The sequence below is a fragment of the Lytechinus variegatus genome, chromosome 4, assembly GCF_018143015.1.
Source record: "Lytechinus variegatus isolate NC3 chromosome 4, Lvar_3.0, whole genome shotgun sequence".
Taxonomy (NCBI): Eukaryota; Metazoa; Echinodermata; class Echinoidea; order Temnopleuroida; family Toxopneustidae; genus Lytechinus; species Lytechinus variegatus.
This window is the reverse complement of record NC_054743.1, coordinates 58,697,145-58,719,227: the sequence shown is the minus strand read 5'-3', so window position 1 is coordinate 58,719,227 and position 22,083 is coordinate 58,697,145. Positions and strand designations below refer to the sequence as shown.

Here is a 22,083-nt window from a genome sequence, read left to right as displayed (position 1 = left end):
ATACTCCTGTAAATCCTATTGTGAAAAAATTACGTCAGTACCTTTAAGAAGCGTTACCCCCCCCCCACAAGCAAACTTTTTCGGTGTTATCCCTGTCTGTTAATAGTTCACTTTGTGAAAAAAATTCTTAACAGGAGATAGGAAGCTATAGGAAAGGAAGCGACCTTTTGGGAAGCTTCATGATAGGAATTCTATTGAGAAAAGAATATGACGTCATTAGCATTGCCCCCCCCCCCTCCACAAGCAAACTTTCTTGGTGTCAACCCGGCCTGTCTGTCACTAGTTTACTTTGTAAACAACTTCTGAACTGAATATGAAGATATCATGGTCATGGATATATATAGAACATGTAGAAAAGAACGTGATGTACATACGGTAAGGGCGAGACCGATTTGTGCATGGTAGCAGTACTTTTGAGGACAAGATCATCATTTTAAACGTGCGTTTCAGTAAGATAAACGTCGGATTTGAAACTTCTTTCCATTATTTTTCAACCTCAGGAAATATATATTACATGTACGTGGACATCACTCGTTGACCGCTGTCTGAACCCAATTCAATATAAACTTCTATATATGGAGTCTTACTCGAGTTGGTGAATATACATGAATATAGTGTGATTGTGTGCCGAGGAGCCACTAGTCGACTGTCCAGGGACTTCTGCGGGATCTCTTGTGAAAGGTGAAGGAACAATTTTTTTAATTAGGAAATCATCCCCATAGGCCAGGGGTGGTGCTAATGGAGGAACGGGGAGTGATCCCCCAAAAAAATAAATAAAAATCAAGCCTGGTAAAAATAAATAAAAAGAAACGGGAAGAGAGAAAATTATTTAAGAAAGAGGACCAAGTCCAGTTATTCTGAATCTATTCTTGTTAATGAGGACGTGTTCATTTGTGAAAAAATGTGTCAAAAAATGTCAAATTGTCATCTTGCTGCCCCCTCATAAAAATCCACCGCCGCTTCCCTGTGATATGGGCTATACAGTTGTCATGTCAGTTCTCTATTTAGAGCTACCTACCGGTCTAGATTGGATCTATTTCAGGGGCGGAGCAAACATGATTATATCGAAGCGTACTGAGCAGGCATATTCAAAATCCATATACGAAGAAGTAATTTTTATAGCCATTATGGGATATTATTAACCTGAAAATTCGTGCCTCTTTTTTTTTGAATAATTTTAAGTTTACTTTCCCCTTTTTTGTTCAAGTATTTTCATTAGCTAATCACAAATGGCCTCGCCAAAGTGGGCTGAGTCAGGTCTTATACCGGATGTGATTGACGTGGCCCCGCCCCTCAGAGCCGAGGTCGTCTACTCATCAGGTGTGTCATGTGACTTTGGGAACGAGCTTACACCAACTCAGGTAAGTTTATCAAAGAATAATAATAAAAATACAAAAATAAAATATGCCTTGTGATAAATGTTTAGTAACAGAGGTTCACGGTTCGAGCCCTGGTCACGTCTTCCGGATGGTGACGTTAAATGTCGGTCTCAGACGTAAATAATCAATTTTTGATACACGTCTGATAAAATGTCTGGAGGGCATTTAGATTAGAATACTAGAATTTCCTTAATACTGCTGGTAGTTTTCATCAGGGATCTATACATTCCTACAGACAATTACCATTCAAAGTAAAGTGACAAGGATGCTTTCTTTGTTTTGTTTTTAGCGAGTCGGCGTTTAGTTATGGAAACTGTCTTAATTACTAATGTAATACTTCGGGTAATTAAGTCCTTTCAACGGTAGCCCACACCGAAGCCCCCCCCCCCCCCACCCCGCAATCATCATGAAAATTCCTCTCAGTCCCTCAAGTTATTATTCTCTCACAAGATATACCTGGGGAGCGTTTCATGAAAGGACTTGTCAGACGTTTTATCCGACAGTTACCATAGTAACAGTGACTCTCAGCCAATCAAAATCCAGAAAAGTTGTCAGATCTGACAACTTGCTGGACAAAAATGTTGATGAAACGCTCCCCTGGGCTCCGTCTTACAAAGAGTTACGATTGATCCGATCGATCTCAAATATATTGAAATTATTGTTATAATTTTTCTTTAGAAAATTTGCTCAATGTCCAGTGAAAAAAAACTGATTTGTCAAGAAAACAGTGAATGTGTGAATATACATCATTTCTAGAAAATATTTTGAACAAACATGTATTTTAGATGTTGATATTGCTGGTTTTCCATAGTTACGATTGATCGGATCAATCGCAACACTTTGTAAGACGGGACCCAAAACTTGGTAGTTGTTATATAGGAGGAAGTTACACATTGATGTAGGGATTCGAGGTTCGACCCCTTGCCAAGTCTATCGGGTGGTGTACTTCAGAGGTCGGTCCCACATGCAAGCTTAAAGGGGTGGTCCAGGCTGAAAGTATTTACACTCCCCTCCAAAAGTTTGGGAACACCTGCATTCAGTGTGTGTTTTTCTATATACTTGGTAGACTTTGTTGATATTCGGGCTCATAGCACAGTTGAATTTTTGTTTTAAAGTGAATATTATACTGCAGTGTAAATTTTGTTATTGATTCAAACAAATTTATACTCTTAAATGGCTGGCTACCAGTCAAGATGGCATTCTCTCAAAATGCTAACTTATTTTATAACATGCAGTTATTGCAGTTATTCAGAGCTTTTACACTAATACATGTGCAACTTCATTCATTTTTCCTTTTCCTAGTCAGAAGTCAGACACAAAAATAAAATTTAACAATACTCAGTGTTCCACTGATATGGAAAAAAATTAAATAAATTTTATTGTATAAACGTAAAAGACAATAAATCATATATTTCTTTTAAATAACCACAATAACAATCAAAAGGGCGTCAGTTTTTTTTTCTTGATCATGGAAACTCATTTATTTACTGGTTACTGGGGCGGCCAATCCATGATTTCCAGGACTTGTTTCTCTTCCTTTTTCTTCAAGTAGTCTTTGCATATACTTGACGTGTGTTTTGGGTCATTGTCTAGCTGGAAAGCGAATCCTTCTCCGATCAGGCGTTTCCCAGAAGGGATGGCCTTCCGTTGTAGGATTGAATGATAGCAGTGCTCGTTGAGGATACCCTCTACTCTGTGCAAGCTACCTACCTTTCCTGCACCACAGCGACCCCAAACCATGACGTTACCACCACCATGTTTCACAGTTGGCTTGATGCACTGGGGTAGCATCTTTTCTCCCTTTCTCCGTCTCACATAGGTACTTCGCTTGCTGCCAAACACCTCGAACTTTGATTCGTCACACCAAAAAACCTTCTGCCACTGCTCCAAAGACCAGTCTTTATGCTTGCTAGCACAAGCAAGCCTTATCTTCCAGTTCTTTTCTTTGAGGAGTGGTTTCCTTGAAGCCACATGGCCCATCAGCCCTGCTCCACAGAGACGCGTCTTCTAACAGTTGAAGAACATACAGGCATCTCACGGGTGTTGTTGAGGTCAGCTGTAATCTGTGGGCAAGTCAGGCAACGGTTGCGTAGACTGCTCACCCGAATGTATTAATCTCAGCAGGACATGTTGTTTTGGCCTACCACTTCGTCTACTGTCCCTATTAGACCCAGTGGCCTCTTTGCATTTCAGGCTGTAGTGAACAGCATGGATACTGATCTTGAGTTTCCTGGCTATTTCTCGCATCGAGTAGCCTTCTTTCCTCAAAACTACAATTGACTGATGTGTTTCCAAAGAAAGCTGTCTTGTCTTAGCCATTTTAATTTTGTGACTGACTTCTGACTAAGAAAAACTGAATAGGCAAAATGAATGAAGGTGCACTGGAATAAGTGTAAAAAACTCTCAATAACTTTTGAGTTCATGAATTTCGAATTGCACTGATGTCAACTCCACTTTCATGCATTTTCTTTAAAGGATTAGGAATTTGTCAAGTTCAGATGTCAGTTTTCCAGGATAAAGATGCAGATTTCCATAAATTAACTGTCTTATGAACAATACTGAGCAACAAATTCTGAGGACATCACAAAATAATGGGAAATATTTCAGAATAGAACCCCAAACAGAACAATGTTAAAAGAAGTTAGCATTTTTTAGAGAATGCCATCTTGACTGGTAGCCTGCCCACCTTGGCAGTTGGCAGCTGCATGTCTCCTAAGAGCTTTTAATTTGTTTGAATCAATGATAAAATGTACACTGGTGTATAGCCTTCACTTTAAGACAAAAATACAGCTGTACTATGAGGCTTAGCTTCAGTAAAGTCTATCAGTTTGAAAAAAACATTCACTGAAGGCAGGTGTTCCCAAACTTTTGGAGGGGAGTGTATAGCTTAATAAATAGAGTCGAATTCACTGAGCAAGATGCCGAAAATTTCGTCAAAATCGGACAACAAATAGCAAAGTTATTGAATGTTAAAGTTTAGTAATATTTCGTAAAAACAGTTGTCATGAATATTCATTAGTTGGACTGATGATGTCACCTCCACTTGTTCTTTTGTATTTTATTATATGAAATTAGGTTTATTCAATTTTTTTCCTCCAAGAACTAGAAAAATTGGATTGACAACTGATTTAGTGCTTTAGATATTTATTGCTGCAACTTATTTCATTATAAGGGAGACATATTATTCACACAAGTATGAAATAATGAAAAAAATAATATTTTATGTAATAACATAAGAAAACGAAAAGTGGAGATGTGACATCATCAGCTCGCCTAATGAATATTCATGACGACTGTTTTCACAAAATATTGCTAAACTTTAAACTTCAATAACTTTATCCGATTTTGATGAAATTTTCAGTTATTTGCTTAATGAATTCTACTCTGTGTATCAAGATATAAATATTTTCAGCCTGGACCATGCACCCCTTTAAACTTCTGATTAAAACTAGGTTCCGTCTTACAAAGAAAAATCCATCAGTGTCACAGTTTTTTTCTGCAGGAAATTTGCAAAGTGTCCTTTGTAAACAAAGGGGAACCCACCAAATTCACAGGAAAACAGTGAATGTATGAATGTAGATCATAGTATCATACCTAGAAAACAGTTTGAACTAATACGCATTTTAGATGTGGGCGTTGCTGGATCTCCATAGTTAAAGGACAAGTCCATCCCAACAAAAACTTGATTTGAATAAAAAGAGAAAAATTCAACAAGCACCACACTGAAAATTTCATCAAAATCGGATGTAAAATAAGAAAGTTATGACATTTTAAAGTTTCGCTTCATTTCACAAAACAGTTATATGCACATCTCGATCGGTATGCAAATGAGGGAACTGATGACATCACTCACTCACTATTTCTTTTGTATTTTATTATATGAAATATATTGATTTTCTTGTCATTGTCATGTGAAATGAAGTTTCATTCCTCCCTGAACACGTGGAATTCCATTATGTGAATATTTTGTGCCTAGGGCAAGGACGTCCTAATCGTCAAATTCGTAAAAATTGAAATATTGTATAATTCAAACAATAAAAAAAAGAAATAGTGAGTGAGTGACATCATCGACTCTCTCATTTGGATGTAACTGGCTCGTTCATATAACTATTTTGTTAAAAATAAGCGAAACTTTGAAATGTCATAACTTTCTTATTTTACATCCGATTTTGATGAAATTTTTAGCATTGTGCTTGTCTGATTTTTCTCTATTGATTCAAATCAACATTTTTTCTGAGGTGGACTTGACCTTTAAGGTGGATCAGATCAATCGCAACTCCTTGTAAGACGGGGCCCAGGTCTGTAAAAATGTGATCACACATACATACCTATCCTCCATCCCTATGAACTTTGTACATAAGTGACATTCCGCAAAATAATGTTCACTTCTTTTAGGTAAAGGACATGCCTCATATCACCTTCCCATCTGAAGAGGGCGCCCTGTACACTATCATTATGATAGACTGGGATGCACCAGAGGCGGTGAGAGCGATACACCATTTTATGATGGCAGACGTATCACACGGGGACTCTAAGACTGGCACTGTTCGTTCTGAGTACATCGGCTCGGGTGCTCCCGAAGGAACAGGTTGGTTTTATACCATGAGTTCTTTGGGGGAAAAGTATTGCATGACGGGAAGGGGCTACCGGAATATTCCCCAGGGAGTGTGGTAGATGTATCAAACGGGGACTCTAAGATTGGCTCTGTTCGTTCTGAGTACATCGGCTCGGGTGCTCCTGAGGGAACAGGTTGGCTTTATACCATGTGTGCTTTGGGGGAAAAGTATTGCATGACGGGGAGGGGCTACCGGAATATTCCCCAGGGAGTGTGGTAGACGTATCGAACGGGTAGTCTAAGACTGGGACTGTCCATTAGTACATCAACCATGTTTTCCTGGGGAACAGGTTCATTTCATTGCCTGGGTATTTTGGTGAAAAGTTTTACATGACGGAAAGGAGAAGGGGCGGGTGATAGGAATACTCCCCAGGGAGTCAAGAATGTACATGCACTACTACAGATACTATAAAAAATGTAAAAAGTCGTATATAAGATTGAAAAATGTTATATTACTTATTTACCACAGTTTTTGTGTTTGTTTTCAATTAACCATATCTCATTGACCGTCGCCCTGTAATGAGAGGGTCGTGTTTTTTTTTTTTTTTTTTTTTTTGATGACGCGCACTCCAGATGACCGAGGTAATAACTGTGTATAAAGCGATTTTTGTTTCGGTCATTTTGTGCAGGCTTGCATCGATATTGCTTCTTTGTCTTCAAACAACCGCCAGGATTTAAACCTGACGGGCCATATCTTCCAAGAAGTCGAGAGAGAAGGAAAAAGTTCTGCTTGAAGCGGTATGCTGCTGAGAATAACCTAGGTGACCCGGTGGCAGGGAACTTCTTCCAAGCTCAGTACGATGACTATGTCCCCACGCAGACGGCTGAGTTGAATGCGGCAACAAAAACTAAGAATTTAGATTTTCATCAATAGCGATTTAGGTAATTCTATTGGAGCGGCATTCCAGGTTGGGGGCGGGGTACCACCCCTAATCTTTCAAGTAGTAAGTAAGAAAAAGAGGATAAAACAAAAATATGGTAGAAGAAAATGGAAAAATGAAGGAGAGGTATCAAACTGAGAAGTCGATGGATGGAAACAAAACAAAAAGGTGCATAAAGGGACATTGTACCTAGTAGCGCCTTTATCCCTCTACGGTCCCTAATACGATCCCTTTAAGATCAAGCTACGATCCCTGAAGAAATAGTACGGTGACCGTAAATAAAGTAAATGCAAAAAATCTTAAACACCTACAATGACTTAATTTTCAGTGATATTCTTGTTGGATATTTCTCTTTTTACTCTAATCAACTTTTTTTTCGGGGGGGGGGGGTGGAATCGTCCTTAAAGCATGACCTTACTTTTGTGAAACACCCCAGCAGATTTATCAGGTATGCATAAATTATGATAAGCCAAACTGCAGTAGGGCAAGTTCTGTTAAGATTGAACTATTAAAGCAAACTAGTTTTTCATTGCTTTTCATAGCTTCAAATTGCGTGAGGAATAGTGCATGATAGATATAAGTTTATCATAGTTCACAATTTGAATTAGATTTCAAAGACATTTGTTGACTATTATTTTTTTTCTTTAACATAAAAATCATCAAATAGTAAGCATGATTGTGAAGGTCGTGTGTGCTTTGTAATATTGTCTTATTACTTTTACACTTCGCATAAGTTATCAAACATGCATATTCTTGAAATCGCCACATTGATCCGTTTTGTCTGGTGTTAGTATGCACTCCTCAAATGAGGCATATTAATCATATTTATATGACGTGTATGATGTAGTGACTGTCACCATTCCAGTTTGATCAAATAGCATGAACAAATAACATAATATTTGATCGCCCTTTAGCTTTCATCACCGCTCATACACACATCTTTTGGACTTCGTCAGGTAGCCGATCTTCAACAAAGTGCTTATTTGATTTTTTTTTATTTTAATTTCTCGTTGAGCTATTCTTCCCTTTTTTTCAAATAAATTCATTACTTTTGTAATATTAATACCATTTGGTTTCGCATGATATGCTACATATCGACGCTGCTAACTTTTCATTTCTTGAAGACAAGTAATCAATTTATTTTACGTGTAATCTCTTACAAATTAAGACCTAATATTTTTTTAATTCTGCAGACTCAACAAGCGATGTTTTTTAATGCAGGTTCTCTGATATCTCACCATATTTTAAAAATTAATTTCCTTTAATTCCAAATCTCCGCATTCTTTAATTCAAAGGAATGATTATGCCATATCTTATAAATATAATGTTCAGTCTTCTGATATCCCATTTGTGAAAAAAATCAACACGCGATTAAATATATAAAATGAATTCGGATTAAAAAACAAATAAAAGAGTTTACCTGGCTTTAAAGCAGAGTGACCCGATGCGTCATGGTCTACATAAACTGTCCATTCGTCAATTGCCAACTCGTCCACTCGTCACATGGTCTACCTTCATTTAGCCTAATGTCATTCCGTCCAATAACATTTCGTCTATCAGCCATTTGGTCCAATAATCACTTCGTCTAATCCCCAGTTTGTCTATGACCATTTCGTCTCGTAACCAGTTGGTCTAATACCAATTTTCCTTTCATTCATTTTGCCCAATTAATACTTAGTCCAATTAGACCAAATGGTTTATGGACTAATGGCTATTAGACTAACTGGTTATTAGACGAAATTATGAGCGACAGAAATGGCAATTAGACAGAGTGGATAGTGGACGAACTGATGGTGGACCAAATGATAGTAGACGAGTTGGTAATTGGACGAATTGGCATTAAACCAAGATAGCGTATACTTTTCAGAACTTGTTCAAATACAACATTTCCACTGACATAACAACACGAAGAAGGAAGATTCGGATTAAACATGCTTGTTTGTATTGATACAAGATTACAGGTAAATAAAGCCCTAGGGGCCATATCATTACAACATAACAATGTGTGGCAGAAATGTTAAAGGTCAAGTTCACCTCAGAAAAACGTTGATTTGAATCAATAGAGGAAAATCAGACAAGCACAATGCTGAAAATTTCGTCAAAATCGGACGTAAAATAAGAAAGTTATGACATTTCAAAGTTTCGCTTATTTTTAACAAAATAGTTACAATATGAACGAGCCAGTTACATCCAAATGAGAGAGTCGATGATGTCACTCACTCACTATTTCTTTTGTTTTTTATTGTTTGAATTATACAATATTTCACTTTTTACGAATTTGATGACTAGGACCTCCTTGCCTGAATCACAAAATGTTAAAATAATGGAATTCCATGTGTTCAGCGAGGAATGAAACTTCATTTCACATGACTATGACGAGAAAATCAAAATATTTCATATTTCATATAATAAAATACAAAAGAAATAGTGAGTGAGTGATGTCATCAGTTCCCTCATTTGCATACCGACCGAGATGTGCATATAACTGTTTTGTGAAATGAAGCGAAACTTTAAAATGTCATAACATCCGATTTTGATGAAATTTTCAGTAGTATGCTTGTTGAATTTTTCTCTTTTTATTCAAATCAAGTTTTTGTTGGGGTGGACTTGTCCTTTAAACATATTCACACTTTGACCATAGTAAAACACCAAACTCGTTTCTATTGGTAACATTACACTGACATGAATGTAGTATTACAGACAATGCCGTTTTAGGAAAATGTATCATGAATTGCGGAAGCACTGTATGTCAATAAAATGTGAACTTTAGTACGAAACAATACCATAAAAACCACGCGCGCTTAAAAGCACGTCGGCCATTACATACAATGAACCTAAGAAACCTATATGTTTGCGAGCATGTTTTAGATCAATATTGTAGAAAATATACGAAAATACCAATTGAAATAACCAATATAAACCGCAAGGAATGTACAGTACATAAATATAGCACTGAGAAATGTTATTGGACTATCATAGACTATTCGAACTTTCATGAAATTCTAAACACTAAAATACACATTAGCCTATAAATATTTTTTTATATAAATCAATATAAGATACAGAATAAACACTGTTAAGCCCATGATATATGATACGAATAGGAAAAAAAGTAAGTTGATATAACAAATTTATTTGTATAAAGTTTAAATATAACAATCGGTCAGATTACATCCGTCTGTATCGAAATTGTGAAAATACTTGCAGAAATGCAACCACCATCTATGATTATATGATTTCGAAAAGCCAATAAACATCTTTGTGGGAAAACAAACAATTTGAAACTAGTATAAATTCAGCTCATTAATAAAACTGGACATAATCGGCATCACAGCACGGGCCTATTAACAACGGGAAGGCAAGAGATATTCATCCGAGCCAACCCATTCTCATTTTTTTTTTGATATAGCTGATTGACGAAGTGAATGAATATGATTGTCCTAACACTGAATCTATGGAGGGTAACTACTAAACTCCCTTTTCCCAAATTGGGAAGAAGTATCACCAACTTTAGAACTATATTTGACTGGCGGAAGGATTAGGGTTATTTTGCTGTTTCAGGTGATGAATTTGATCCCACGGGAGATGTCTTCATTAATGCCGATTTATTTTTAAAATAAGCCGGTCGGGGGACTCTTTTCTCGTCAGATATGGATTGTCAGATATATACCTATATACCCAACGGTAGTAAACATTCGACCCTTGAATTTCATCCTTATCATTCATGATTTTTTTTAAGTGCTAGTTTAACACACGAGTATATGGGAAATGTTTTAGGCCCCTGACACCTATAGTGAAGCATTTCAGGCTCTCAACGTCCACTTGGGTTTCCATATGTCAACGACACATCCCGTTCACAGAACCAGCGCCATTTTGTACGATTTAAATAGGTAACGGATCACCACTGTGGTCTGTCATTGAATATTTGAAATAAATAGCTAGTCTTAAAAATATACCTTTTGAGGTAATTCAGATAATGAATTGCCACTAATTTTATCAAAAAAGAAAAACAAATGTTAATGAGAGGGAAGTATATATTTTGCTCCTTTGTAACACAAATATGTTTGGTATATACGACTTACGAGTGTACTGAATAGCGGGTTAGCATGTTATCATTCAAGGGGGCATATTTTCGAGACTATATTGTTCAGAAGTTGCATTATGGGATAGGAACCTGGCTGGATTTGAGTACTTTAGGACTTGAGGTGGTGCTATATAAAAGCTGCTTATTCGTATTTGCTTTAACGCCATGAATGTTGGAAATGGAAATAAAAGAAATGAAATGAAATTAATAATGTCATTGAGACGAAACTGGTCAGCGTTTGTGCATGCGTAATACGGTTTCCGATTGAAATCATTGCCATGCTGACGTTGTTCTTCGAGTTCTTTCGTCTCCCATGGTACCGTGATGAATCGTAAACTCCCTATCGTTCGTGATCGTCACTACATTATATCGATATCAGTGTGAGTCGTTTAAGAAGTGGCCCTTGCTTCGGGCCCCAGATACCAGTGGATGAACGCCATAATATAAAGTTGCCCGAATGTTCAAGCACTTTGGAAAAATAATGGACATAAATGAAGGTTAAAAGAATTTGAGAATCTCTCCACGGAAGACGTTTTTGTTAGGGATTGATTGAAGTTCAAATAGGATAAAATGTTTAGATACAGTGATTTTTAATAGTTAAAAAAGAGATTTATTCTGCAAGGCAGGAAGCTGTTTTGCCACCCGTTGGAATATTAATGATAAAAAAAGAGCGTGTGTAGTGACTGCACTCCGGAGTGCTGATTTGTCTAGTTCAAATTTGAACGAGAAAAATCAGCACTCCGAAGTGCAGTCACTATACATGCTTTTAAAGAGCTGAATTAGCACTTCATTTTTTAGAGTGTAGAAAATATAGGGAAGAGGGATATAAGATTGCACAATTGGCAATACATCTTCAGAAATGGGAACAGGTTGATTTAGGGTAACGAATAAATGCATATATTTTATTTTACCTTTTTTCTTTTCCAAGTATGTACATGTATTAAACAATGTTTTGTAACATTAATCTTATGTTATTATGTAATTTTCAGTAAGTGCGATCAAATGTTACCTTTAATAATTATTTGCAATATTTATATCGCTTTGTAATGTTTTGTTATAGATCTATGACATGTTTGATTATGAATATATTAAAATTAAAAAAAAAATGTTTCAAAACAAAAAAAGTGATGAATCGTAAACTCCCTATTGTTCGTGATCGTCACTATATTATATCGATATCAGTCTGAATCGTCTAAGAAGTGGCCCGTGCTGCCAGTGATCTCCTGGATGAACCCGGGAACCGATTCATCGAACTCGGCAAGGTAGAAGTTTCCCGCTATCGGTTCACCGAGGTTACACTTCTTGGCGAATTCACGGGTGTTCCAAGGCTTTCGGCCGTCGAGTCGCCGGGGCTTGTAGGGAAACTTGGAAAACGGGTCGATCTTACTTTCTTGACGGTACACCAGGTAAACATAGCGATGAAATCCTGGAATTAATTTGGAAAAAATCGTAATATTTCAGATAAATTAAATAATGCTTTAAATTGATTATTTTTTTCTCATGTACAAAAAGATACAATTATTTGAATAAGATCGTTATCGAGTGAGGGATTGTGTCCACATTTCAAGTTGCAAGCCCCCTCCCCATACATAGTATACTTATAATAGCTATATTCAGGGTTTGGGTTTGGGGTTTGCACAAACCACTCCCTTAGAAAAGTAGATAATTTCGTTTGATCATTTGGGAAGGAAATTATGACTATTTTTCAATCGAAGGATAGGCTTGTATAGTTTTATTTTTTTCTTTTCTGTTAGTCAGGGGCCGCGGAAGTGGGGGGAGGGGGCTTCAGCCCCCACTTTTTTTCTCCGAAACTTTTGTACAAAAAAGTAAATATGACCATATGATTGTGATTTCCTGCATGGTCAACCGCTCCCCCCCCCACTTTGGCTCAAGTGAGGTGGGGGGGGGGGGGGGTATCCCATTTAGCATTGATTAGGTATTTCTGATTTTCCATGAGGTTGCTATATGGTAAAAATGTGATATTGTTCTTAATATCGTAAGATAGGACACGTGTTATGTCTATTGCGCTGTCTGCTTTCACACGAGACGATATTTTTGGCACAATACGATTTTGACACCTTACCCTGGAAAAAATGCACGTGAAATCGGAGCAAGGCACCTCTTTGGTTATTTAAAAAAGGCCTGGATATTGATTTATATAGTAACACTGCTTTCATTCAACAACAATGAACTTTGATTATAGTCAGGTCAAGGGGCCTAACAATAGTCGCGCGATTATTTGTAACCCTTGTGGTCGTTGACAATTGTATTGCAATATATATATAATAAAATTGCGAAGATACACGTTCTGTTTACAAGACAGTAGAGAGTTTCGCTCCTCGATGCATGCCCGATTCGAAGACACAGTAAATGTATTGAAAATGCCATTTAATTGACAATGAACAGCTGGGAATCTTTGTCGAAAATTGGTGACTTGCACTTCACGGAACAGCAGTTTCGTCCTAAGTTTCGGAGCTGACCAAAAATTGCAAACAAGTCATGTCGTTTGTTCCAGAGTCATGGACGAAACTGCTCTTTTGATTAACCAATATTCGACAAAGACCTCTCGGTTGTCCTTTTGGGTATTTGACAATACATTTTCTATGTTCTTGAATTCGTCGTGCGCCGTGGAATGAAAACTCCCTACTACTAAGAGCGGACGCCATTTTGTCTGAATAATGTCATGAAAACCATCAGATTGGTGATCGGATGATTTATCGCTTTTCATGCACAGTTTGCATAGGAAATGTCACAGTCACATCAATACAACCGATTTCAAACCGATCAAACATAATGTCATTGGAAATATTGGTATAGTTTTGATGGACCTGAGATCGGGTCCCTCAGTGTGACTGATACATAATGAAAGGGTTCATGACATTTTCCCGCGACAATTGCTCCTCTGTAAATTCCACACATCATTTGAATGACCAACCTCACGATTTACCCTAGTCATGCACCACACCTACACCTAACATTAATATTGCAACCCTATAACCCTAGACGAAATAAAGTCACCAAGAAGAGTTCCCGTCTTGTATCGTAAAGTCCCTATAAATTACCCGTTCCTTCCGCCGGGCCCGATTCAAGGTACTCGGCATGGACCTGGCCCTTGACCATGTTTTCTCCGGGGACGTTGAAGACCAGCCAATGCAGCTCCTCGTCGACCGGCTCACCCACGGGTCCGAGGTGGACGAACACGATTGTGTGGAGGCATTCGTGGCGGGCACGCCAATCGATGACGGGTATGGTGTGGACCTGAATGGAGAAGAATGAAGAAGAGTAATGAGAGGGTGATAGAAAGAGATGGAAAAGGAGATAAATATAAAGGAGAGAAGAGAGAGAGGGGGGGGGGGTGATTAGCAACACATTTCTTGTATTGAATAGAGGGGGGAGGGGTATACGACTCCCCCTCCACTTGTCACAAATGTTCTTTTTTATTACGCAAATTTTAACATACAAAGTTTGGATTTCAAACCATGATTGTTTGTCGTTGCTCGAAGTATATCTAACAGCATTGGCAAATCTAATACAAACAGCTGTGGAAACGCATTAACGCAACCTTGAGCACAATTCTTAGTGAAATTTGAAAATATCCAATTTAAACATTATTGTCAACGCACTGCACAAATCTATTGACATTTTCTTTTTCTTTCGCACTTTTGTTTGGTATACAATGGAAATTAAAGTCAAATAAATTCACCCTTGAATAAGGTATTTCATTTTTGTATAAAGATGTCAAACCCTCGAATGTTAATGTTGAAAGTTGATTGATTTTAAGTACAATCAGGAGTCATAAGGCAGACTATGATTTGTAATGTAACAGAGGAACTGCATACAAAGTCCAACTTAACGTGGATAACATTAAAGGGGAAGTTCACCTGAAGAAAACTTTGTTGTGAAAATAGCAGAAAAAATAGTAAAAAATATTGGTGAAGGTTTGAGGAAAATCCGTTCAAGAGTAAGAAAGTTATTAGAGTTCAAAATTTTGGATTTGTGACGTCATAAACGAGCAGCTGTCCCATGTGTTATGTAATATAAAATGTATGAATTTCAAATTTTGTATGGTTCCTGATGACTTAATTTTGTTTTCTTTTCATGATCGGGTATGAAATGATTTGTCTATTGATATACAAAAGTTACAGTGAAAGCCATTTTCAATTTTCTGAGAAAATGACATTTCATTGATTTTTTACCATTCGCTATGTAGGAATGCTGCTCGCATATGACGTCACAAATCAAATAATTGAAATTCTAATAACTTTTTAATTATTTGATGATTTTTTCTCAAACCTTCGGCAATATTTTTTATTATTTTTTCTGCTATTTTTACAATAAACTTTTTGTCAGGGTGAACTTCCCTTTAAAGGAATGGTCCAGGCTGAAGATATTTGTATCTCAATAAATAGAGTGAAAATCACAAAGCAAAATGCTGAAAATCTGATCAAAATCGGGTAAAAATAACGAAGTTATTGAACTTTAAAGATTTGTATTATTCCGGTGAAACGGTTCTAGGCATGTCTTCATGAATATTCATTAGGTGGGCTGATGATGTCCTATCCCCCGCTTGTTCTTTTGTAATTTATTGGATGAAATTTATTCAAAATGTTTCAAACAAGGACTAAAACAATTGAATTGACAACTGAAAATAGTTATTTATTGCTGCAACTTATTTTATCATTATGGAGACATTTCATTTACACATGTATTAAAAAAAGGAAATATTTATGATTTCATGTAATAACATGAGAAAAGGAAAGTGTGGATGTGACATCATCAGTACACCTAATGAATATTCATGACCATGTGCGTTTAACTGTTTTCACAAAATATTGATAAACTTTAAAATTCAATAACTTCGTTATTTGTTATCCTACATGTATTTTGGTGAAATTTTCAGCATTATGCTCCGTGAATTTTATTCTATTTATTTAGATTAAAATATTTTCAACCCGAACAATCCCTTTAAGTGAGATACAATGAGCAAAGTATGTTTGTTATTTTCTCTAGGGGTATAGTCAGAATACTGAAAGTTCATGGTGAATAACTGCAAATAGATAGTGGTGTAAAGATAAAGAGGTGAGGGGTGAGGGAAGGGGTAAAAAAAGAAAGACATAGGGAAAGGGGGGGGGGGGTTAAACTGAGCTTGGAAGAAAGAGGGAGGGCAGAGATTATGATGTATTTGAAGATGATAAAGTTTTTGATGATGATGATGGTGGTGATGAATGATGTTCATGATGATGATGACGACGACTACGACGACGATATTGGTAATAATGATGTTTTTTTTTATAATGATTTTTTTAAATGGTTATGAAAATGAAAATCCATAATTTATTGTTCGAAATAGACATAATTGATCGTGGGCCCGGCAGCCACTGTGAAGCGCCAGATCGACGAAGCTCATCCCTTTAATCGTTGAACGCCGAACAGGGTAGCAGCAACTCCCATCTTTTAATGTCTTTTGGTCTGACGCGGCTGGGGTTTGAACCCCCGGCCTCCCGGTTGTGAGACGGACGCTCTACCAACCGAGCCAACACACCGGTATGATGATGATGAAGATGATGATAATGAAAATTATAATTGTGGCGGTTGGGATGGTACAGCAAATGATGATCGAGACGGCAATGATGACGTAATGTCGGTAGTGATGATGAGGAGGAGGATGATCTCGATGACGACGGTGTTAGTGGTGGTCGTCACGGGGATCGATGATCACGATGATGATAATAGTGATGATGATAGTGGTGGCTATGTAGACAATGGTGATGAACAAGATTATTGCGATGATGATGATGATTATTATTATCACTTTTACTATTGTTATTATTATTATTATTATTAATATTATTATTATTAATATTATTATTATTATGAATAGTCGGGGTAGTGATGGTGGTGATTATAACGATACGGTGATAGACCTCGTTTAAAATGACATCCCTTACCTGAGTCGGGGTTAGCGTATCACCCGGGTAACACTTTGTGCGAGTTCTCTTCCATTGCACCGACAACACTTCCACTGGCCGATCGTCAATGATATCAGGCACGATCTTGTACTCCCGAAACTTGTCCATTCTCCCTTCCTAAACCAGAGCTCCCTTCGCAGACAGTCAACGCACACAAATGAAGAACAAAATCACCAACACATATGTAATATGAAATAATAATAATAATATCAGTGAAGTCGCTATCGATCGTTCATGCATGAACTAATCCCAGCTGTGATGGGTTAGTCACACGTCAACGATATCGAATATAATATCGTGAAGAGCTACCGATCATTCGTGTATGAACGAAACCCCAGCTGTGATGGGGCGGTCATACCTCAACGATATTAAAATATAGAAGTGAAAACGCTTTCGATCATTTGTGTATGGGACACACTTCAACGCTATCGAATATAATTTCATTGGAAGGGCGTCTCATATGGATTTTGCACCATGCCTAAGAGTGTAATATATCATCATAATTATGATTATGAATACAACACTGGTACAATTTCATTTTTCTAAACTTTTTATGGGGGTATCTTGTATCCTTAAAATTGTTGGCCACTGGGGATATTCCCAAAATACCGTTTCAATTCATTATCTAATTTGGTTCTCTTTTTATCAGAACAACTTCACAGTAGCACCCCACCCTCCTGTCTAGAGAAAAAAATGTCTGATCTTAATTAACATTATACAATCGTATTCATAAAACCGAGTTTAAAGACATAATTTGACATGATTGTTGCTGATTCTTTTCTACGCCTGGCTATAAACAATATCTACATTAAAAAGGGTAGGTTGTTGGGAAATTATGATAGGTCCTCTTTATATTGTCCTGCCATAAATTCATGATGAGTAAAAGCCATGCCATACTATAAGCATTTTATTTCTCAAATTATTCATTTAATTTTATTTACTCATAATACGTACTAACCGTGTAAATATAACGAAAGACATGAAATGATACAGAAAGCTTAGATGATAATAAATGCTATTATCACAAGAATATAAAAACAAGCGAGGGGGAACAAATAAAAAGAACGATAAGTTTTGGACTAAAAGCTGCTCCTCTAGTGAAGTTATATTGCATGATACAGTATATCAAAGGGATTAATTTTTACAATTGAAAACCAGTGTACGTACTCTTATGTGAATCACTTGTGCACTTTTTGTCAGTGAAGCAAAGACTAGGTGTGAAGCAAGGCTTGTTACAATTATAACAATATTATTTACCAACTGCCCATTTTTTGTGAATGAATAAATGCATTATCGATCGTTTAAAAAGGTGAGAAATAATTCGATTGCTTGGGGGTGTTCACATTATTTAATTTAGTATTTAACTTGAGACTAGGGATCGATTTGAATATTCACGGCATAATCATTTCACTTTGAGCCGAGATTAAAATCGATATTTCTCTCGGATTGGTACTTATGGAGGGGAGGGGGTGGTAGGGTGTTTCCTTTTCTAAATGATTTTTAGTGATTGTAATAAAACAGAAAAGAAGAGAAGAGAAGCGATAAAAGGAGGAAAACAGGGTTATGGAGGCAGGATAATCTGAATATAGATCACCCCAGCATTGCCCTGGTATTGCCTTGGATCCAGGATGGGGGGGGGGTTACGTCCCGTGTCCCCTTTAAGAGTGATAGCCAATATTTTGAATGTAAACATGTCGTTCATACACAAATGACCCCTCCCATCAACTATTTTTATTGGGAATATGTCAATTTTAATTGAAAACCTTTTTTGGGGGGGGGCTTGTCAAATTTACTTCGGGAAAATGTGCCCCCTCTTTGGAAAATCCTGGATCCGCCCTTGGGAACCGTCCCTAGGTTCCCAAAGGATAATTTAATGGTTTCCAGGGGCATTCACCCCTGCTCTAAAAGAAAATAAGAATTGAAGTGAATTTTCAGAAAACACGTACGTATTATTTTTATTTATTATTATTTATTTATTTTTTGGATGAATAGCTCTTACCTTTAATCGTTTGACTGCTGAAATGATAATGAAGGTTTCAAACGGATAGCACGTACATATCTGTACTTTTACGACGGGATTTGATACTACATACTCCAACTCCAAACTACAATTATTAGCATGTTTGATGGTGAAAGTCCATTTTCTTTTCAGCATGTGATTTCCTTATCAGTTTTAAATAACATGTACTCGTGGTAGAGAAAAATCGATTCGCTTTTGTTGTTTTTTTCGGTTGGAAGTATTGGAATAAAGCCATAAAGACCAAACCATTTTTTTACAGTTTACACTGAAAGCCTCTCTCCTACATTCATTACATAATGAACTGCGGCGAAGGCTTACACTAACAAGCTCACACTCCCTATATTGAAAGCTCGCACCCACACCCTCACTGCACACACGGCTTCACTGAAGGCTCCCACACACTCCATCACACCCACACTAACGCACACTTTTTTTTAAACAAGTGCACACCTAGTTACCAATAATGCATATAGCATTTCCATTTATTTGAAAGCAAGATAAAAGAGCATTGTAGATTAAATGCTTTGCTCACGGGCTTAGGTGCCGCGGCCGGGGATCGAACCCCGGACTTTCCATGTATAGCAAGGCGCCTTAGACCACTCGGCCACGGCACCTCTACACACGTGCACGTGGGGTGGGTGTGAGAATGTGGGTGCACACACGGCTTCACACGGCTTCATTAAAGGCTCTCACACACTCCATCACGTCCGCACTAACGCACACACCTGGAGGCTCACACTTTCACACCCACCCACCTAACCACGCCCACCTTATTTTGAAGGCTTACACCCACACCCACACTGCAAATACTTTTCATTGAAGGCGATCACAACATCATCACTGCCATACAAACGAACACACTCTGATTGCTCCCACTTTCACACACACACACACACATCCATCACGCACACTTTATCTTGAAGGCGTACACCAACACCCTCACTGCACACACGGCTTCATTGAAGCCTCTCATAGTCACGAAATCCATTACACTCGCACTAACGCACACACCCTGGAGGATCACACTCCCACACCCACCCACCTCACCGCACACACTTTATCTTGAAGGCTTACACACTCACACTCACCCTCAATGCACACACTCTTCATTGAAGGCTCCCACAAATTCCATTACACCCACACTAACCCACACGCCCTGGAGGCTCACATTCACACACACACACACACCCATCCCAGACTCTTTATTTTGAAGGCTTACACCCACACCCACCCCCACACTGCTCTCACGACCCACAATTGGCTCTGAAAATTCAAGCTCACACCCACATTCACTGTAATAATAATAATAATAGGCATTTATATTGCGCCATCTATCTATAAGTATTCTATCCCGAGGCGCGTTGTTATTATTATCATTACCCCGGCTTTAGCTCGAGCTGCCTCTCAGCGCTCGATGCATTCAAGGAATTAATCCTGCCGGGTACCCATTCGCCTCACTTGGGTCGAGTGCAGCACAGTGTGGATGAATTTCTTGCTGAAGGAAATTACGCCATGGCTGGGATTCAAACCGACGACCCTCTGTTTCAAAGTCAGAAGACTTATCCACTGGGTCACAACGCTCCACATAACCCACACACCCACTCTACGTTGGAAGCTGCACACACCCACAATCACTAAGCACACGCCGCAGGAGCCCAGCCACAGCTTACAGCCACTATTCACACTCTTTCCATAATAATCAAAGTCTTACACCCACATTCCCACACCCACCCCACGCGCACGTACTCTACACATCTTTGCGCGTTTAAGGAGCACACATCCATGTTATAAGCCTTTACCATTACGCGATAATCGGTGGTTCAAACAGAAAACGCTAACCGGACACGCCCAGAACACCCGTTGGGCCACTTTGTAAATCAGTTCTATAACTGAACGGGCTACCCTACGTTAATAAAACTGAAATAAATACATAAATTCCTGTAAACATAATAGTCGCATTCCGATGACAGTCATATTTGTCCCAATTTTTGTCAATTATAATTTCACTTAGAACCATTTTGCTGGTAGTTTTTATATTACTCACTTTGATACTTCAATAGCTCGTCGGCAGACATTTGAAATAAAATCCAAACGTAATAACGGAAATAAACAACAACAATAAAAAAGAAAAGAAATGCAACATTTGGTTAAGCTTTCGTATTGCCTTCATTCATTTTGAAATGTATAAAAATGTTTACAGTCGATATCCCTTGAATATTCTCACCTGCTCACCACACAAAATAAACCTTGTTTACTTCTTTATATCTGTCTATTATTACTCTCGACAGTACTGGCCCTCGAACGCCGAGGATGTCTTTTTCACGATAGGTCACGTTACGTACGTAACTTGATAAGGGTGTCAAAAACACAAAAATAATGAAAAAAGGGTATTTATATCGCTACGAAAATTACGTGTTTAGGGTCGAATTTGCGGGGAAGATAAAACAAGATTAAAATGTTTTGTAAAGGATGTCCTTTATGCCCCAACACTTCGTGTTTAGAGTCCGATTTGCGCGAAGTGTAATTGACTACAATTCGTTATTATTTTTATAAACTTAACTTTTTGTATTATCACCTGGCAATAATTACGATTATCATGTTTTATGTATTTATTCATGTAAGTTTGGGTGCCTTTTACTTTGTACATTTGATTAATGGCACGGCCCCAATGTAAATCAGACTGTGTATCTGTTTGGGTTTTTTACCGTGTGAAAATAAAATTTATCTATCTATCTTAGTTGGGGTCGTACTAAACCAAATAAGGTAAAGCCGACGACCGAATGACCCGTAACAATAAAATATTCCTGTACTTGTTTAGGGGTTTCATTTCAGGGAATATTTGCCAAGAGTATCGTTTTGTTCCCAATACTTGTTAAGGGTAGGGTTTCACACGCCAATACTTGTTAAAGGACATGGCCACCCCAACAAAAACTTTTGAATAAAAAGAGAAAAATTCAAAAAGCATAATACTCAAAATTTCATCAAAATCGGATGTGAAATAAGAAAGTTATGACATCTCAAAGTTTCGCTTATTTTTGACAAAATAGTTATATAAACGAGCCAGTTACATCCAAATGGGAGAGTCAATGACATCACTCACTGACTATTTCTTTTGTATTTTTTTTTGCCCTTCCT

The 22,083-nt window shown here is 37.7% G+C and overlaps 2 protein-coding genes across 2 annotated transcripts; one reads left to right on the top strand and one right to left on the bottom strand.

Annotated features, from left to right (window-relative positions):
• Nucleotides 1–397: 397 nt before the first annotated feature.
• LOC121414401 (protein D3-like) lies at nucleotides 398–7,200 on the top strand. Its single transcript, XM_041607563.1, has 4 exons — nucleotides 398–681; nucleotides 1,208–1,361; nucleotides 5,775–5,967; nucleotides 6,624–7,200. The coding sequence occupies exons 2-4, from the start codon at nucleotides 1,230–1,232 to the stop codon at nucleotides 6,866–6,868; spliced, it is 570 nt and encodes a 189-aa protein (XP_041463497.1). The 5' UTR covers nucleotides 398–681; nucleotides 1,208–1,229; the 3' UTR covers nucleotides 6,869–7,200.
• A 3,168-nt stretch (nucleotides 7,201–10,368) lies between these two features.
• On the bottom strand, nucleotides 10,369–17,072 carry LOC121414400 (protein D2-like). The gene is made up of 4 exons (XM_041607562.1): nucleotides 16,908–17,072; nucleotides 14,022–14,217; nucleotides 11,720–12,385; nucleotides 10,369–11,642 (listed from the first exon to the last, which is right to left on the bottom strand). Exons 1-3 carry the CDS (start codon nucleotides 17,034–17,036, stop codon nucleotides 12,138–12,140), a joined length of 573 nt encoding a protein of 190 aa, XP_041463496.1. The 5' UTR covers nucleotides 17,037–17,072; the 3' UTR covers nucleotides 10,369–11,642; nucleotides 11,720–12,137.
• Between the last annotated feature and the right edge of the window lie 5,011 nt (nucleotides 17,073–22,083).

Excerpts from the sequence above, each read along its gene's own strand:
- LOC121414400 (XM_041607562.1), bottom strand. The coding sequence starts at position 17,036 with ATGGACAAGTTTCGGGAGTACAAGATCGTGCCTGATATCATTGACGAT. Across the intron at positions 14,218-16,907 it reads ATACGCTAACCCCGACTCAG|GTCCACACCATACCCGTCAT; the intron begins GTAAGGGATGTC and ends TTCTCCATTCAG. Across the intron at positions 12,386-14,021 it reads GGGCCCGGCGGAAGGAACGG|GATTTCATCGCTATGTTTAC; the intron begins GTAATTTATAGG and ends AATTAATTCCAG.
- LOC121414401 (XM_041607563.1), top strand. The coding sequence starts at position 1,230 with ATGGCCTCGCCAAAGTGGGCTGAGTCAGGTCTTATACCGGATGTGATT. Across the intron at positions 1,362-5,774 it reads ACGAGCTTACACCAACTCAG|GTAAAGGACATGCCTCATAT; the intron begins GTAAGTTTATCA and ends CACTTCTTTTAG. Across the intron at positions 5,968-6,623 it reads GGGTGCTCCCGAAGGAACAG|GCTTGCATCGATATTGCTTC; the intron begins GTTGGTTTTATA and ends CATTTTGTGCAG.